Source organism: Topomyia yanbarensis, chromosome 2 (assembly GCF_030247195.1).
Source record: "Topomyia yanbarensis strain Yona2022 chromosome 2, ASM3024719v1, whole genome shotgun sequence".
In the NCBI taxonomy this organism is placed as follows: Eukaryota; Metazoa; Arthropoda; class Insecta; order Diptera; family Culicidae; genus Topomyia; species Topomyia yanbarensis.
The window spans coordinates 310,368,075-310,387,796 of record NC_080671.1 but is presented as its reverse complement, the minus strand read 5'-3'; the positions used below and the strand labels follow the sequence as shown (position 1 = coordinate 310,387,796).

General features: G+C 40.5%; 1 protein-coding gene across 1 annotated transcript; it reads left to right on the top strand.

Moving 5' to 3' along the window:
- Positions 1 to 839: 839 nt before the first annotated feature.
- Positions 840 to 12,208, top strand: LOC131683552 (ero1-like protein). Its single transcript, XM_058965612.1, has 6 exons — positions 840 to 1,491; positions 9,900 to 10,151; positions 10,595 to 10,866; positions 10,930 to 11,503; positions 11,563 to 11,714; positions 11,769 to 12,208. The coding sequence occupies exons 1-6, from the start codon at positions 1,303 to 1,305 to the stop codon at positions 11,818 to 11,820; spliced, it is 1,491 nt and encodes a 496-aa protein (XP_058821595.1). The 5' UTR covers positions 840 to 1,302; the 3' UTR covers positions 11,821 to 12,208.
- The last annotated feature ends 7,514 nt before the right edge of the window (positions 12,209 to 19,722 follow it).

The window sequence follows — 19,722 nt, the reverse complement described above, 5'->3', positions numbered from 1 at the left end:
AGAAAACAAAACGGCGAAACATGCATTTTCTTGGAGATTTCTTAGGCCCTTTTTCTTATATGGAATATAAAGGCTAAACTTACATTTTTGGATAGAACTGGGGCGAATGGTTATTATTCACAAAATTATTCTGTAAACGGCGGTTCTACTCGGTGGTTGTTTCACATAAACATTCGAATATTTCGAAATTTTCATGAAATATGAAGAAAAGATGCACGCTCCCTTTCATTTGCATTGGGTTTCTATGCGCCCATTTGCTGAGCCCTATTAGAAATATCCTGCCAAGCGCGCCCATAAACTATTTTACGGTTAATGTACGTACACGTCACGTGACACAAATACTCAAATTCTTTGTTATACTGTTATAAGGTTGAACCAAACATGCTTTAGGAAAAACATAGTCATACATACCTACAATAAACGCTACATTTAGAAAAGCATTGTCGAATATTGAAACTGATTTTTCTCCATTTGAGAACATTGCGAATTGGGCCCTTATAAAAGATCTGTGTCGAAATGAGCATTGGAATTGTCGAAATTCGCGTAGTAAATGGTATGTAATTTGTTTCCCAAGCTGTACGAGTGATGACTGTAGAGCGCACATACTGCGAACCTATAAAGCATATGTCTCCCACCACCCACTTGTATACTAGTTTGTGTACGATCTTCAAAACAAGTTGTCGATTAGCACATGTAAATAAAGTAAAATTGAACATCGTGTTCTCTTTAGCTACTGCAGCGACCATGTAAACGATAACGGCACCTCGTTGAATCACGTCTGACGCTAACACTCTGACGTTTAGACTAACTGTTTTGCTTTGTTTTGCTTTCGTCATCCGTCGAGCTACGTGCCATTCATGTACTGTTCCGCGAGCTTTGTTGACGACCAGCTGGACTGGAACAGAGGGCTGCGATTTTCACAACGCGATATACTGATTTCAGTATGCGGTTCGATACCGATGCGATTGTTTGCGGCAGAAAGGATTCAATTGGCTTAAGAAACAGGTGCCAGTGGGAGATGTGAAAGTGAGCACGAACGCCATCCACCAGGTTTGTTTAAAGTGTTGACGTGTAGATTTCCTAGTGGGAAATCCCAAAACGCACCCCACCGATTGAGCCGTGTACTGAAAAGGTGCTCTTGAAAATGAAGATTACATATTCACGGTTAGTGCAATTGAGCGGTCCTTTTGTGCTTGTTACACACATTTACCACAGGAGTGTGTCCCAGTGAAAACAAAATACGGAATAGAAAGTTGAATAACTGTGTCTAGTGTAAATAACAACATTCCCAGACTGCTACAAATGAATGAAGCAGCGACGACAATGTCAGTGTCAATGACACCGTGCCGGAGGAGGTCTTCCGGTCATTTGCACCGGTTCCAGTGGTTTTTTGTTAGTTTTGTGGCGCTTATAGTTATAGTGAACAATTCCAGTGGTTATTTTTACAAGGATGGTGGCGATCAAGCGGAAGATCGGTTCTGTTTCTGTCAGGTTTGTATCGATATTTGAGATTCATGGTTTTATATTTTGTAGGTGTATTCTCCACCCGACTAACTCAATATTTTGGCTACGTGTGCAGATGCGTAGATTGCCATTTTGGGGGTGTTTGCAATAGATTGTGATTTTTGTACTATTTCGTTGAACATTAGTAAAACTAAATTGCATATTAAATCCATCTTCAACACAAACGGAGATGTGTCTAATTCTAGTAACCATCTCTAATGAAGCATTTGATGGAACTAAAATAGGAAGGTGCGGTTATAATTATTAATGTTTTAATGAACAAAACGTAGGTGTTTACTTTTAGGACGAATAATTTGCCTACATTAAATATTGACTGCAAAGTACATACGTTAAACTTTAGAGCTGTGTAATTAGAACAAATTTCGTTTTAGGGGAGGTACGCTGTTGTAGAAACTTTAGGTAAGACTGCGTTTCTCGCAAACTTTTAAAGTCGATAATCATAATGATCATTTCTAGAAGATTGCGAAATGCACAGCTAGTGGATCGACGAATACAATATGTAAATTAACCTGAAGGTATCCGTCTTTATCTACTTTTCCCTGCGTTTAGTAAGAAACCGAGTTGTCCCTCGCCGTAGCATTTTTTTTCTATACCCAGTTACGGTTGAATTGAGTATGCCACAAAGTTAATAAATGGAGCATTTTATTCCAGTCATCTTCATGACTATGAACGATTTCAACGAGTATATTTTGAATATTGTTTCCGCATTGCTGCTCAATTTCATGAAAATATAGCAAAAGACCGTTTGGAAAGTAATTGTTTTCATTTTTGATTTTTATAACATTCTGAATTCAGCCTTCACCTGCGCCTTTGCTAATTGCCAAAAGCCACGTAATGCTTATTAATTTTGTAGGTTGCGTGTAAGGGCTGCTAATCAACAGCAGTTGATATATAACCGGTTGAAAGTAAAACGCTCTAATACAGTTACCTGAAGAAATAGTGATAATTCCTCCAACCCAAATAAATGCATTGGTATAGGTCTGGTTGTATAGGTATAGGTTGTTCAGGTTACAGATCCAACACAAATCCGGAATTTTTCCTGAAATAGGAGACTCTTTATGAGATTATTGGACAGGAACATCGGGGAAGTCCACGTGAACATCGTGTGGAGGGGGTACAGGAATTGTCCACGCTTGTCCACAGAGGGGTGAGTCGAACACGAAATTATTTTGTCCACGTGGTATATGAACGACCCCTTAGTTCGTTTTGTATGGGTTTAATGATACTTTTTGCTGAGACAACAAGACGTCGGGTTCAATTCTTGAACAATCTAGGATGTTTCCAGACTGAAATTGCTCTTGGTTGCCTTGGAATTGGCGAAATAAGTTGTGCTGAGTATTATCAGAAATGGGGGACATTAGGTTCAATTCCTAATTCCATCAAGTGTCTTCCGAAGATGAAATTTTTTGAATAGCTGGTTCTTCTGAGCAATATTCGAAAATCATCTAGTTAAGTTCTTTTAAAGCAATGTGATTGCAATGGTTTAGATATAAAAGGATGATGGTTGGGATCTTGTATTTTTAGCCAAGTTATCTTATCTATCTATCTATCTATCTATATATATATATATATATATATATATATATATATATATATATATATATATATATATATATATATATATATATATATATATATATATATATATATATATATATATATATATATATATATATATATATATATATATATATATATATATATATATATATATATATATATATATATATATATATATATATATATATATATATATATATATATATATATATATATATATATATATATATATATATATATATATATATATATATATATATATATATATATATATATATATATATATATATATATATATATATATATATATATATATATATATATATATATATATATATATATATATATATATATATATATATATATATATATATATATATATATATATATATATATGTATATATATATATATATATATAAAAGTCAATGTTTGTATGTATATGATTTATAGACTCCCAAACGGCTTAACCGATTTCCGTAAAAAATTATACGTAGTAGGCATTCGTTATGGAGCATGTTTGTGTACAACTATCACGAACCTGATAAGCAACATGTCGATACTGACACACATGAAACAAACAAAAATAAAATATTTTTATAGCTTAATCAGCGTGAGTTCAATGTTGACTTCATGGTAGAGAAGGGACAGGATATAATTAGTAGGCTGGCGAATCACCCACATAGGTTAAAGCCACAAATAAACAACAACAACATAATTAGTAGGAGGGGGAGGATGTGTCGGGAATCATCTAGCTTATTTTAGTATACGGGGTGGATGAAGGGGATGCATGTGGGAGGTTGGTCTGAGAGGGTGGAGGTGAGGCAGGGGAGCGGGGGCAGATTCAACACCGAACTTCATATTATACCTTCCATTTGAGACTAGGTTAGTGAAATTTGGTTCAGTCGTCACCGAAGTGGCTTTGGATCTGGAATTTGCCCGGAACCCCAGGACTTCCGGAATTATCGATAGGAGACAATACATTCCAATAATTTTTGATTCGCCATCAGTAATCTAGGCCTGCGAATCGAAGTAATTTGATGTTCATTTCAATACATCTTAAACCTACGAGGTAATTACGATTGAGCCGGTTTATATGAGAAATGAGACCGAAATAACCAACCTATAACTCAGGAACCAAAAGTCAGCACTGAATGAAATTCAATAACAGTGGGAGTATTATATCTTTCATTTGAAATCAAGTTTGTAAACATCGGTTAAGGGTTTGCCGGAAAATAGGTGACACATTAGCTCGGGAACTTGGCGAGTTCCCAGGGGGCATTAAGATCCGTCATAGGTGACCAATGTGGTCAAAACTACTTTAATTAGTCATTAGTGTTCTAGGCCCACAAATACAAGTAATGTTGAACGTATTTGAATATGTATTACATCATTCGGACATGAAAAGGAAGAGCGTAAAGGAGTGCAGAAGAGAAAAAGGAAAACCGTCGGCTCGTCAGAAGGCGCCAAAAGGATAAGCCGTGCTCGTCAAAGCCAATGACGCAACGACTTATGCAGCGCTGCTCTTAAAAGTCAGAGAGGACTCGGAGCTGAGGGATTTAGGAAAAACGTGGTAATAATCAGACGTACTCAAAAAGGCAAGATGCTCTTCGAGTTCTAGAAGGATCCCACGATTAACAGCTCGACCTTGCACGAGAGTATTCCCATATCAATGGGTGAAAAGGCAGAAGTTAAAGCCTTAAACCTGGAAATTGTGATTTGTGATTGTGTGCAAGAACTTGATGAAACCACGACGGAAGACGAGCTGAGAGGTGTAGTGACGCAGCCAGGGATGCCAAGCGTTTTTTCAAGAAGTCTGTAAAAATTTTGAAAAAAGTCTGGAATTGTCTGGATTACCTAATTTTTTATTTTTTTTTTTTGAAAAAGCTTGAGGATTGAATTTGAGGTTGTGAGCTTTCAGCATCTTGGATTGCTGAAATTTCCAGCTGAACTCAACAAAATTTATTCAGTGAAATTTTTTTTGCTAGTTTGTGTTTCCAACTACTCTAAAAATCGTTACTCGAAAAGGTGGTTTAAAAATCAACAATTCATTTTTATATCTCATTTTGTTATTTTTCAAATTGTCTGTATAAATCTGAACAAATTTTCTGAAATCTGGATAAAACAAACATAAATCTGTATGTCTGGACGACGCTTAAAAATCTGGAAGAATCAAGATAAATCTGGAAGGTTGGCACCCCTGGACGCAGCAGTGCAGCCTGGGCGAGGTGCACATTACGATCCGGTTAAAGAGGGGATACGGAGGATACCGCACCGCAACTCTTGCGGCAGTCTACGACAAATTATGTGTGATAACGATAACTGGGTAGTGGATAGATCGACAACAACTGTGCTACAATTTATGGACAGATTCCCGCTTCAAGACGTAGTAGAACGCTCATACGAGGGTTTCGTGATCGCCAAAATGAACGGAATCTTCGTGTGCAGTTGTCACATTCCTCCAAGGTAGACAATGGAGCAGTTCAGTCTAATACTGGAGCAGTTGAACAAGCAGTTGATCGGCCAAAAGCCGGTACTCATTGGTGGTGACTTCAACGCCTGGGCTGTGAAGTGCGGAAGTAGAGGAACTAATTCAAGAGGGTGTATTCTACAGGAAGCTCTAGCGAAGTTAGACGTACGATTGTGAAATGAAGGTTCTGTGGAGTATATCATCGACGTCACATTCTGTAGTCTTTCATTGACGGCGAGCATGGATTGGAGAGTGTGCGAAACGAATATGCATAGCGACCACCAGGCGAGTCGCTACCGTATCGGTCAACGGAACTCTGCTGCAGCACGGATAAGGATGACCGGCGAGCGAAAGTGGAAGACGATAGCCTTCGACAAAGACCTCTTCGTTGAGGCATTTCGGCCGAACGGTGGGATCGAGAACGTGCATACGGCTAATCTAACAAGAAGGATTGTAACGCCACAATGCCGCGATAATTGGAACCACGCAATAGACGGCGTCCAGCTTACTGGTGTAACGAGATGCTTAGTACGTTACGCACTGCTTGTCTCAAACCTAAAAGGCGGGCTCAGACAGCAATATCGGAGCCCAATAGAGAAGAGCTTAAGACAGCATTTCGGGAAGCTAGGGCCGCATTAGAACGCAAGATCGGACTGAGTAAGTCAGAGTACCACAAGGTGCAGTGGGGTAGCAGGCTGCATAACGCAATAGGTTACAGCCTGTTAGGAGTCCTGACGAAGCAGGTGTAAGGCTGTGCAACAGAGGTTCCGTTAGCGCATTCTGTACAGACGGCCATGAATCCATGATCGACGTAACATTCTGCAGTGCGTCGCTCATGGGTAACATGAATTAACGAGATAGGCAGCAGTACACACATATCGCCCACCTTGGTCGGCGGAATTGCATTGTAACGTGGAGAGTGAGGACTGTGGAAATTAATGAATTTCGATTAGAATTTTTTTGTGGAAGCACGTCGTGCTGACCAAGGAGTTTTTATTCTAAGGTGATACAATCTTCAAAAACGCCGATCAGCCATGTTGATTTTAGAAACGACAGCTAACAACATTGTTTACTATTTCTCTCCATATGTTTGCTTAGATTTCAGGCGGTAAACAAAGTTGTTCGCTGTCATTTTTCTTCGCTGCAGTATGCTGCACGCTTACCTCACTCCTCACCTAGTTACTGCCAAAGACTTATAACTCAAAGCACTTTGGTACTGACAGCCTCACTCCAATTTCGAATGCCAATGAACTGTCGGAATATTAGCGAGGGCGTGTGACGTATCAATGTCGAGGAAAATGGAGCGGAGTAATTGCCGACGTCCGGTGTATTGGTGGAACGAAATGCTCAGTATCTTCTGTGCTACCTACCTAAAAGTCAGAAAACGCGTTTAGAGAGGCTAGGGTCGCCTTCAAATGTGAGATAGTGCTTAGTAAGTCTACCTCGTACAAGGAATTGTGCAGAGAAGTAGACGCTAAGCACTGGGGCAACGCTTACCGTGTCGTGATGGCCAAGATCAAGGATCCAACGAGCTCAGCTGAAATGTGCGCTTACAAACTGAAAATTATCATGGAGGGTCTTTTCCGAAACACGGCCCAGTCGCATGGCCGCCCACCCCGTACGTTGAGGCAGACGGTGAAACTGCTGGTGACAATAGAGTCTCCAACGACGAGCTCCTTATAGTGGCGAAAGGGCTAAAAGCAAGGGGTGAGTTGCTTAGCACAAATCGAAATTATTCAGCTACACTTTGTTGACAGTTTTTGAGTTGTCAGAAGTGTGCCTCATTGAGCCACACATTGTGGTAACAAGTGAAATGATCATGTATTACTGTGAATCGTAATCTTATATCGTGTTGTCGTAAGTGATGCAGTGTGTGTGGCACATTGTTCTAAGCGACTCACCCCTTGGCTAAAAGTGAACAAAGCTCCCGGTCCGGAATCCTCAACGTGGCACTGAAGACGTACCAGATATGTTCAGGATAGTTCTACAGAAATACTTAGACGAAGGCTACTTCCCGAACAGATGGAAGATCCAGAAGCTGCTGTTGCTGCCAAAACCAGGGAAGCCACCAGAGGATCCATCATCCTATCGGTCTATATGCCTGCTGTATACTCTTGGTAAACTTCTGGAAAGGGTCATTCTCAACAGGTTGACGAAGTACGCTGAAAGTCAGAACGGACTATCGCAGAGGCAGTTCGGATTCCGGGAAGGGATCTCGATTGTGGACACCATCCACAAAGACACCGCGAGCGCAAAGAATAGCGGGTCCCGGACCATTTGTGCAAGGTTCCGAAAAGTTTCTTTCAGACCCGAGGATCGCAGGAGCCAGATGCAGTACGAGACGTCTCCTGACGGGTGTCTCATCCTTAATACTGAGGTAGGCGTACCGGGCTGGGCTGCTGCATTGAACTCAAAGCGTAACCGGACGAAGTTGAGAAGCATTTTTCGACTAATGGCTGTTCGTCTCGCGACCGCGTTCAGAACGATATCGTCGGAGGCGGTATGTCGGGATGATTCCCATCTACATCACCCTGGTTGAGAACGTATAATGCTACCAGCGGAGGAATACGCGAAATGCAGCGAGACTGGTCAGAGCCGCTCTGACCTCATTGGCTAAGTGGCAGCAAGTGTGTGACAACGCGGAGAAAGGAAGGTGGACCCACCGACTCATTTTAAATGTGTAGGTGTGGATGCATTGGAAGCATGGTGAGGTAAACTTCCATTTGACGCAGGGCACGGATGCTTCCGGAAGTGCCTGTATCAGTTTGGAAATGCTTCGTCACTCCTTTAGCTGCAGTGCGTGAACGTGCAAGAGACACCGGAACACGAGGTCTTCAAATGCCCTCGGTTCGAAGAGGTATGCCTGGTGTGACAGTTGACAATATCATCGAAGAGATGTGCTACGATGAACATATCTAGGATGCTGTCAACAGGGTGGTTACGAGTATATTCTCCGAGCTGCAGAGAAAGTGGACAAACAATGTAGCGCCATCGGCTAGAAAGTCGCCCTGAAACCACAAATCGGATTTCGGGAGAAAATCTGCCGCCGGGGAACTCTCCATCGATGTAGACTAGGTCAACCGCCAGCGACCAGTTGGGTAGTATGTGACGTAATACCGGGTTCGGGTCGTCGGGGTGTCAGTGGACCGTCAGGCTTCACCGGAATCACCGGACCGACCTCGACACCCTACCGAGTAATTCGTGAGTAGGCCTGATCCACCTCTCCGGTGGTGGAGCGAGTAGACCGCGTCTAACAGCTAGCAGTGGGTCGTTGAAGCGCCATTGAACCAGAAGCTACGCTCCACCTGGAATCGCTGGGCAGACCTCAGCACCTACTGGTTGGCCCGTTGAGTAGGCTAGGTCCACCGCCGGGTACTGGATCGAGTAGATCGGGACGAAGCGGGGAACTAAATGGCTCGCGGAAACGAACATCGTTATCAGGGAAATCTGCTACCGGGGAATTCACAGTAGGGGAGACTCGCCGCCACGGACTATCCGACAAAATCGTGACAAAAACTCACGAAACAAATACCGGTACTGAGAGAAATTCCATTGCCAGAAAACTTTCAGTTGGATTAGGATAGTTCACCGTCGAATTATATCCGATCTCGATAAAGCAGGGACGAGAGCTAAATGGTGACGTAATAGATGGAGACAAGAAGCATGAGAAGAGTCGAGAGTTAAATCAAAGCTCAAAGGTCGAGCCATTTCATGAACCAAGTGGGGCTCCAAGATAGAGTAGAAGGAAGAGGTGCGACGAAAGCACAACGAGCCCCTCTCCTCCACGAAGTAATACCTTGATGTTGTGAGATCCACACACTGCCAATACACTACAGGTCAAGATTTTGAAGCTTTTTAAGCCTTGCCGTAAAACCACACATACACATACAGACATTGTCCCAGTTTGTCGAGCTGAGGCGTTTGGTGTATGAGACTCGGCTCTCCAGTCATCGGAATTTTTTTGAAGTTTTAGCGAATCATTTCTTTTGTAAGAAATGTAAAAATGATTTCCTAAAAATGAGAGTACCCGCTTAAGAAAAGTAAGGGTGCAAACTTATTTAGATGCGCTATTACGTTCCATAAAACTTTGCTGAGGATACCTACACACGTAAACGTCACAGAAAGCCAGTAAATAGTTTTGACTGTCTTTTTCGGTTTGGGACCGCTGTGCACCGGGGAGCTTTCGATCAACTGTGCTAATTTTCATTTAAAAATCATTATAGCAGCTATTACTAAGACTATTGGAAGAAAAGGATTAAACAATTCGACGTTGGAGATAAAACAATTTAGAATTTCTTAGTTATTTCACAATCAATTCCACCTGACAATTATATCTTTCCATTCTAGCTACAAGGCACAATCGACGACTGCAGCTGTAACGTGGACACGGTAGACTATTACAACAATGTGAAAATTTACCCACGGCTGCGTAGTCTTCTAGTCAAAGATTTCTTCCGCTATTACAAAGTAAATCTGGTGAAGGAATGCCCATTCTGGGTTGATGACAGCAAGTGCGCCATGCGTTACTGTCACGTACAGCAATGTGAGGAAAAAGATATCCCACCCGGACTCAAGGGTGACACCTCGTCCTATCTCAAGGTAAGTGTTGGGTAAGTGTGACCGATTTGAAAGAGCGCTTCGCAAATGAAAAATTGTTTGCTGCTTCACCCCGTTCTACTTTTACTATTTACTACACTGCCTTTTATCGCAAGTCAGTCCCATGTAGATAGGGAATCACATAGAACATGGGACTGACTTGCGATTATGGGCAGTACACACCTCGTGAAATCTTTTCTTTATTTTAAGAAATAATTCTCATAAAGTTATTCTGCAAAGTATGTACATTCATAATTAGTTAAATTATATCATGTTTGGGATTTGGTATCTCAAAAGATTCGGGTTTCTCGACAAGGGTGTAAATTCCACGCGTTTCATATTACTCTTGTTTATCATCACTCACCATGTGCAGTTACTGTTCCCGGTGCTGCGGTAACATGCTGTTGCTCACGTAACTCATTGACTGTGCATTGTTCTCCCTGCAGTACATAAAGGAAGTGCAAACGCTAACCAATTGTGACGAAGACTTGGACGTGGAGCTCGGCTACCTGAATACCAGCATCAGTGATAAGGCTCACAAAGAGTTCAAGAAATGGGCGGATTACGATCAGGCTCAAGATAATTTCTGTATATTGGATGACCACGAGCCGGGTGCTGAATACGTGGATCTGCTGCTTAATCCAGAACGTTACACCGGATATCGAGGTGAATCGGCTCGGAGGATATGGAGCAGCATTTATCTTGAAAATTGTTTTCAGTAAGAGAAATACTATTTAATTTTCCTACCAAGATTCTAGAACAAGCGCTTTTCCTGTTTCAGATCACATTCGATTCGTCGTTCCAATCGCTACTCGGCCATGATTCCATACAAAGAAATGACCCAGAGTGAGGTATGTCTAGAGCATCGAGTCTTCTATCGGATGATCTCCGGTCTGCATTCTAGCATAAACATTCACCTTTCTGCGCACTATCTCCTATCGGAGAAAAATTCGATGGGGTTCGTTTCGCCGACCGGCATCTGGGGTCCAAATTTCGAAGAGTTCGAGCGACGATTTAGTCCGCAGACAACCGACAATGAAGGATCGCACTGGCTACGAAATCTTTATTTTGCATACCTCGTTGAGATGCGGGCTTTGGCTAAGGCTGCACCATACCTTCGGAGTGAGGAATACTTCACCGGTCGGGAGCGTGAGGATAAGGAGGTCCGAATTGCGATCAAGGATTTACTCAACGTGATTGAAAGCTTTCCGTCGCATTTCAATGAATCGGTCATGTTTAGTGGGGGGACGTCATCGGTGAAACTAAAAAATGAATTTCGAGAGAAATTCATGAACATCTCTAAGGTTATGGATTGTGTTGGTTGTGATAAATGTCGACTGTGGGGAAAGCTACAGGTAAGTTGTCAATACTATTCAAATTTACGTATGTTGTGAAATCAAAATTTATGCTACAGGTTCAAGGAATGGGAACGGCTCTAAAGATTTTATTCTCCGGAAAATTCGATGATCAAATTGAGTCCAGTATAGCGACTAAACTAAAACCCGAGAACTCGCAATTCAAACTCAAACGAGCAGAAATAGTCGCTCTGTTAAATGCGTTTGGAAGGTGACAGATACGTTTCATGAGATTATCCACTGTACTATTGAACATTTTTTACAGGCTTTCGACCAGTATCCATGAACTAGAGGAATTCCGTCAGAAGATGCGATAAACGCCACTTGTGATAAGTTTAGTTATGTTTAATGACTCCTTTAGACTGGCAGTGGAATGAAATCAGTGATATGGGTGCTTACAAGATACGCTAAATCCTAATATGAGAGGAATTTTCTGAAAGTCGATTCTATTAATGCATGCCCATGTTTCCAACGATCATCGTATTAGCCAGTTGAAAACCAATGATAGATGCTTTTACTATTGGGAAAAGTGTAAGATAACTGTGGTGCTCAAAGATTTAGCGGGCGAGACCTAACTTAAAATATTTCACGGATAAATTTGTGTACATGTTTGTGAACATAGATGGACAATGCGTACTTGTAATTTATATGGAAGACAATGATATTTATAAGTTTGTAAATAAATGCATATTTTTACAAAAGAGAGTTACTGATCTCCACTTTTCGGTTCTTGTTTCATTACTGTTGATTTAAGATTGTTAGATATTTTAGTTGGGGAATTATGCGAAGGAAGAGATAATGTTTGAAGTAAAGATTGGCAGATTGTAACTTTATATTAGGGTAAAAGAAAGGCTATGGCTTACTCGGCATAAGAAGTCATAAGGAAGTTGTAACAATTGGAGATATTAAATTAAAATATCTTTTAACAGAACCTTTTATAATTTCGGCTGACGATATGCTAAATTTTATATGCTTTTATCAAAATTAAAATTAAATAAGATATAATTAACCTTCCGGCAGTCGCGCTAGTGCACTGAGAGCATGCTGCTCTGAAAATCTAGCGAAATCGTCTTAGGGCACCAGCGGCTGCTCGTTCAATGGGCCATAAGCGCGACTTCCTGAGGGTTAATGTGTTCTAAAAGTGTACTTTCATTGCTACCTCTGTGAAAGATCAGATAGATGGTGTATTGGCAACAATCATCTAATGACAGTAATATAGTAATAAAAGATCGATGTTTATTACTTTCCTATTTTCTTTTGTATTTTTTTCAATTAGAAACCTTTTTAATACTTGACTATACTATTGGTACTATAAAAACTGTTAGCATCCCACTTTCAGTTGCATTAAGGGGTTACACCGCCGTAGAGCACGAAAAACTAGGCATTTTTCGGAATTTTGCTTGACGCAATAAGGAGATGAATCGAGATCTTGTTAAATGGAATTTATAACATAAGTAATGAGTCACACAAAATATTTTTTTGAGCAATTTCATCACAAGATGGCGGCTATGCAACATTTTTCCGCTCGCGCATTTTTTGGAAGGGGTCCAGAAATCTATCTCCTGTAGTTTTTTACCTAGAGCCAAAAACTAAAGTTTTTTTTGATTCCTTATGTCAATAGAAAGCGACGTTTGTGAGATTTTGATTTTACGCAAAAAACGCCGAAAATGTCATAATAATCGTCACAAAATTGTTAATGACAAAAGTTAAGCAATAAAAAAATAAAATCCTGCGTACGTCGCTGGAGAAATCAATATACTGTGAAAATTTTAAAGCGATCATAAATCATTTGTTCGAGTTACATTTCCGACCAGCTCAAAAAAGTGGTTTCGAGAAAAACGCGGTTAAAGTTTTCAGTACACTCGGGGTATACATAGGTGACATTTCGGCAGAATTGAAAATATGAAACATTTATGTATTGTTTTCGTCTACTATGTTTTTACCCAAAAGCATACCAACAAAACCGGCTGTGCCATTCGATATAATAAAAATATCACGTGATCTGACAGAGCATTACCGTGACCGTGATTACAAGGGTTCGCGCCAACAAGTTAAAAATTATTGTTAGTGACATCGCACAGGCAAATGAGATTGCTTCCTGTTACCGCTTTACGCTGCTCTATAGAGTATGTATACCATGTAGGGATGTAGAAATTGACGGAGTCATCACCGAGGAGAGTTTGACATGCGAGGACCTGCTGAAGTATGTGGTTGTCAGGTTTAAAATCCTCCTTTTCCAACCGGTGGAAATATTAGACTGCAAAAAATCGCACACGCTCGCTGGAGACAAGGAATGCTATATACCAGCGGTTCTCAACCTTTTTCATACCACGGACCCCTTAGAAATCACCCTGGGTTGCTGCGGACCCCCACGGACAAACATCGACTTTGTATGCTATCAATGTATTACCTTCAGTTTGTTAGGAAACAAAAAAAAATGAAATTTCAATATCGCTTGGAAAATATATTTTTCTTCGCGGACCCCCAGCTACAACTTCACGGCCCCTAGGGGTCCGCGGACCCCAGGTTGAGAATCACTGCTATATACCATCACACGATTCGAGTGAATTTCGCCGGATCTTCTCTTTCAAATTACGTCCTTCTAGTCTGCCTGTTCGCTTGTTTGTACCGCGGGTAATGATCTGAAGTAATTGCGAAGATTTCGGCGACCTATTGTGGCAATAAAAAAATATGTGGCAAATGCGGTGGGGAGCATGAGGATTGTTCTTGCGGCAATGAAACGGACAGGTGTATTTACTGTGTGGGCCCTCAAAAAGTTAATTATGGCTTGCGTAAAAAAAGCGCGGGGATAAAATTAGGCGCATCGACGCGCTACTTTTAGAAAATTCCTTTGCTCTTTTGGCTCGTGTTGAGCAAGAATCTGATGATACACAAGAGGGAAAATCTCTTGTTAACCCGCGAGAGTCCAGGAAGAGAAGACATCTTTCTAAGCAATCCAATGGAAGTGCTGCCCTAAAGCCGAAGCAAGTTGTTCCCTTGGAAATTACAATTCCAACAAGGAGCACCTACCACTTCCAGGAACATCAAAAAGATCTCCCCTTTTTTCGAACAGAGACTCGGTCAAGTACCGGACTAATGAAATTTTCTGACATCGCGAATTTAATTTGTATAACTTTCAATGATACTGATTCTTTTTTTTTTTTTTTTTTTTTTATTTCAATTATAGAGGTTTTAACCTTAAGGTCATTCGCCTCTTCGGGTTAGAAAAATCTCTTAGGAAAAATTTCTAACCCTATGTGCGGGGTCGGGACTCGAACCCAGGTGCGCTGCATACAAGGCAATCGATTTACCAATACGCTGCGCCCACTCCCCAATACTGATTCTCTTAGAAACCTTCTAATACGTTTTCATCCTAGAGCGCAAACATTTTTGAAGCAGTTGGGTGCTAAATGGTCCCTCCTTGCAGCGATCGTATCCTTCGATGGCTAATTTATCGAACGAGTTCACCCATTTCATCGCTGTCATACAGTGGAATTGCAGAGGCACCTATCCGAAGATAGATTCCTTCAAAATTGCCTTACACAGTTTAAAATGCGATACATTTCCCTTATGTGATACTTGGGTAACTTTCAACATAGATCTCCACTTTCACGACTGTAATATAATTCTCCAGGATCGAGAGGCCCCCTACGGAGGTGAGTCTGGTTGAAAATTTCAGGAAGACCATAAATATTGGCTCTAGCGTATATTAAGAATACTTTTGAGGGTTAAAAGGTGTTATTCTTCCAATCGATTTAACCTCACTTCGATATTGAATTTGTCGCTCTTCGTATCAGGATCAAAGACAAAGACCTTTGCATTGCTTCCTTCTACATTCCCCTTATAGCCTTGATAGGGCGCCGAACGCTTTGTTATATCACGGAATTCTTACCAGCACCGTTGCTAGTTCCAAGGCACTTTAGCTCGCACACCATCAGCACACACACACAATCGCGTTGAATTTATCACTATGCTCAACTTCGCTCCAAATTTGAAGCAAATCGAACAAGTCTAGCTACCGGACCAACGTTTCTGAATTTTGTGTGGGATTTTTGGAAAAATTACATGGAGAAAACCCAATAGCTCGCATTTTCGACGCTAGGTGGTACTGCATGCGTCGTATGGTTACTGTAACTGAAAATAAGAAAGATAATTTAATTGTGTACAACTTTGTCGAAGACTTCTTGTCAATCCGGTTTTGTTAAAAGAAGCAGAGCCGTAGCGTGGTGTTCTGGCGGAGTCTCAGTTTTGCGCCCCTTTTTCAGTTTGACCTCCAAACAATAATTTGTGTACATGGAAATGGCACACCTACTCCCTACTTACTTCATGTTTGACTGGCGTTCATTTCATGTAAATTCCAGCCACATTCCATCTTTTACAGTATATTTATGAAATCAGTTGACGGCGACGGATGGAGTATCTATTCAGAACACTGTTCATTATGGTGCCAATGACATGTATGGAAAACAGGTGATAATCAAATTTAATAAGGGACCATTCATAAATTACGTAACACTTTTAGGGGGGAGGGGGTCCGGCAAATTGTGATATAATCTTACATATGGGGAAGGGGGAGTAAGCTAGAACGTTGCGTAACAGATTTTTTACTGAAGAAAAAAAAATTCAGAGGATTTTTTACGTAGTAGGGGAGGGGGGATAGAGAAATTTGAGACAATTTGTTACATAGGGGGAGGGGGAGTCAATTTTGGGCAATTTTTGCGTTACGTAATTTATAAATGGTCCCTAACCGGACGCGCCTCGAAAAAAGTCTCTGCAAAAGTTTAGTTCAATCCGACACGATTAAGAAGTTACGCAAAACGGCCAAAATGCAAAAGTTTTCACTCATGAAATATCCCTTCGAAGATTCAAAGATTGAATTCGAATTTTTTAGGCTAAGTGGTTTAAATTGTAATGAAACTTCGAGCTCTTCTGCTACCCTGATTTTTTTTTATATATAGTCTTTATGGAACTTGGAAAATTCCGGATTTGAGTCGATACTGGGTTTTGAAAAGGCTGCTTTTAATTTATTTTCTATGCCAAATGTCTTGGAAATGCATGAAACAACGGGCCTTGCATCTTCTCGTAAAAAATTGTTCCCTGCTATTTTTAATTTTAATAGATTTTCAAATATTTTTTTCGAATCAACGGATTTAATTACAACATTACACCAGATCTTGACATTGTTTTTCGATTACGCTCATATGTTGCATTGGGACGTTTTTTGGGGGAACCAAAACTTTAGAGGTGAGTCTGGTTGGAAATTTCAGGAAAACCATAAATATTGGCTCTAGCGTATATCAAGAATAGTGAGGAGACAATTTTAGGAACTGATTGGTGGATTGTTGATTATGATTTGAATTTTCTTTATATTCCAGACTGCACCCACTCATCTTTTTGCGCAAGCAAAGATGCTTTTATGATCTATTGCTGATTAAGTTTTTCACATATTCTTCGCTCCAGTTTTTAATAAAATAGGTTGCATTCATCCATATATCGTGTGAAGATAGATGTCCATGTTATTCCTTTACTAACAAATTCAGATAATTCTTCAATTTATATCATCCATGTATCTTCCTTCCTATTCTTCAGTTTTCACTTTACGTCTAGCTCCAGGTCCGTGCATAAATAAACTCTCCTCAATTAACCCAAACGATCCCAAAACGGATGTCGAACAAGATTCGTCGCCAAAGACTCCGAGCTTCCATTTCCAATCAAACACAATGAACTGGGTTCGACCAGATCTGATCTTCTTTCGGATCAAAGATAGTCCGCAAAATATTCTAATATTCCGCAAGACGTAGAAGTATTCAGCTGTGCCAGATATCTCGAAAGTTCGCCTAGAAAAGCTCAGAATTGTGATATTTTGTCTAAAGCAAACAAATGACGTTACTGGCGACAAGACGTTCATGAAGAACTAACGCGTTTACATGTCCGCTCACAAAGTTGAGATCAATGGTGTAGTTATCGATTTGAACTTGGCATGCGTGGATCTACTAAAGGACGGGGTTGGCTGTTTCAATAACCCCTTGGTCCAGTGACCGAAGATTTCGAGTGACAATCGCATCGAGAGAGACTGCTTTGCGTCTTCTTTGACAAGGGTCGTCTGCATGATCGGTTGTTTGTGCCGCGCGTCATGCATGCAGTATTGCACTAAACATATATCAGCAAGAGATAGCTCTGTCACAAATCTGTCACAGCACCTGGTCTTAGACAATTAAGAAGAAACAAAGAGTTTCCAACGCTTCCAGGAGCACCGAAAATCTCATGTGACATGTCATGGATGGATTGGTTGGACCTAGGTTGGGAATCGGCAACTTTGTGATATTGCGGAACTCCTCCCAGCATCGAGTAGGCTTCAAATTTCATGGTACGGCATGGGGTTATTTTCTCGATGATAATTGATCTAGCTTACTCCACGATCTTTGCTACAGCTTTAAAAAGGTGGCCTGCTTTATTGCCCATGACCATATTTCCGTTCCCCTTGTTCCTATGCAACTGAGAAAACGAGCGGAAAAAGTTTGCATTTTTTTTGCTATTTTTATTGGAACTTGAAGTCTTTGTCTTATTAGTTGTTTATTCTGGATCTTCATAAATGGCTATTAAATTTCATCCCGATCCGACTTCCGGTTCCGGAGTTACGGGTTGTGGCGTGAGGTCACAAAGCAAATTGTGATTCAAGCCGATACTCCGATGAAAGCAAAAAGGTAAAAATGTCGTTAAAATGTCTCTTAAACAACTTAAATTTGCAGTTCTAGGTCACTGACGGCCAACCGAACTTTCGTTGACTACTTTAACCACCATAGACGGTTTCGGAAGTGCCCAGGAAAAGCGGCCATCTTTCAAAATTAACGAACATGAAATTTCAGAAACCGAATTCGTATTTTTGATGCCAAACATCTTTAAAATGCACGAAACGTCGAGATTTTATGATACCTCGAAAAAATTTTTTTATAAAGATCGACTTTTTGGGACTTTGCCGATTTCGCACCTTTTTGCCTTTCTCATATAAAAAAGGCTATGCAATCACTGTAAAAAAAATTTAACCGAAGCCCGGACGGCCGAGTGTCATATACCATTCGATTCAGTTCGTCGAGCTCGGAAAAAGTATGTGAGTGTATGTGTGTGTCATTTAAACTCACAATTATCTCTGAGATGGCTGAACCGATTTTTACAAACTTAGTTTCATCAAAGGGTGCAACATTACTTTGATTTGCAGGTCTAGATCACTAATGATCATACAAAGTAGCTTTGACCACATTGGCCACATATGACGGTTCATGATGCCACCGAGAAACTCGCCAAGTTCCTAAGCTAATATCACACCTATTTCCCAGCGAATTGTTGACCGATTTTTACAAACTTGATTTCAAATGAAAGATACGATAACCCCATTGACTGTTGATAAATTTCATTCGGCTCTGGATTCTGGTTCCGGAGTTACAGGTTGTTTAGTAAGGTCACACTGTAATTTCCCATATAAACCGTTACAATCGCAATACCTCAGAGGCTAAAAACTATTGAAATGATCACCAAATTACTTCGATTCGCAGATCTAGATCTCCGATTGCCAATGAAACATTCTTTGAATATATTGTCCATGATCGACAATTCCGGAAGTCCCAGATTCCGGGCATATTCCACAGTTAAAATCACATTGGTTCTTCGGTGATGACTAAACCGACTTTCCCAAATCAAGTCTCAAATGGAAGGCATAGTATGCAGTAGAATATTGCATCGCCTTCCTCCTCTTACCCTTACACCTAACACCCGCATTTTCTTCATCCATATCGCATACCGAAATAAAATGAAGTAGGGGAAGATGGGGTAAAACGCACCCCCTAAGGAAATATGATCATAACTCAGCTATAGAACATCAATCGGGGGAAATTTAATTAATAATATCGTTTTGCCAACATTTTCCTTTGTAATCACAATCATAACGCTTTGCAAAACAATCAAGAACATGAAAAATATTCGGTCTTCAAAATCATTAAAAACTGCGTTTTGAAAAATTAAAGGGGGAAAACGCACCTGTTCGGGGGTAAAATGCACCACAACAACAGGGCATAATGCACTACAACAACGGGGAAGAATGCACCGCAACATCGGGGCAGAATGCTCGGTGAACAAGCAAGTAGTTTTGTTTTCTAACGAGATTTCACAAAAGTGTGCCATTAAAAAGCCTTAGGTTATGCAATTAGTAGGTTTTTAGAACAATT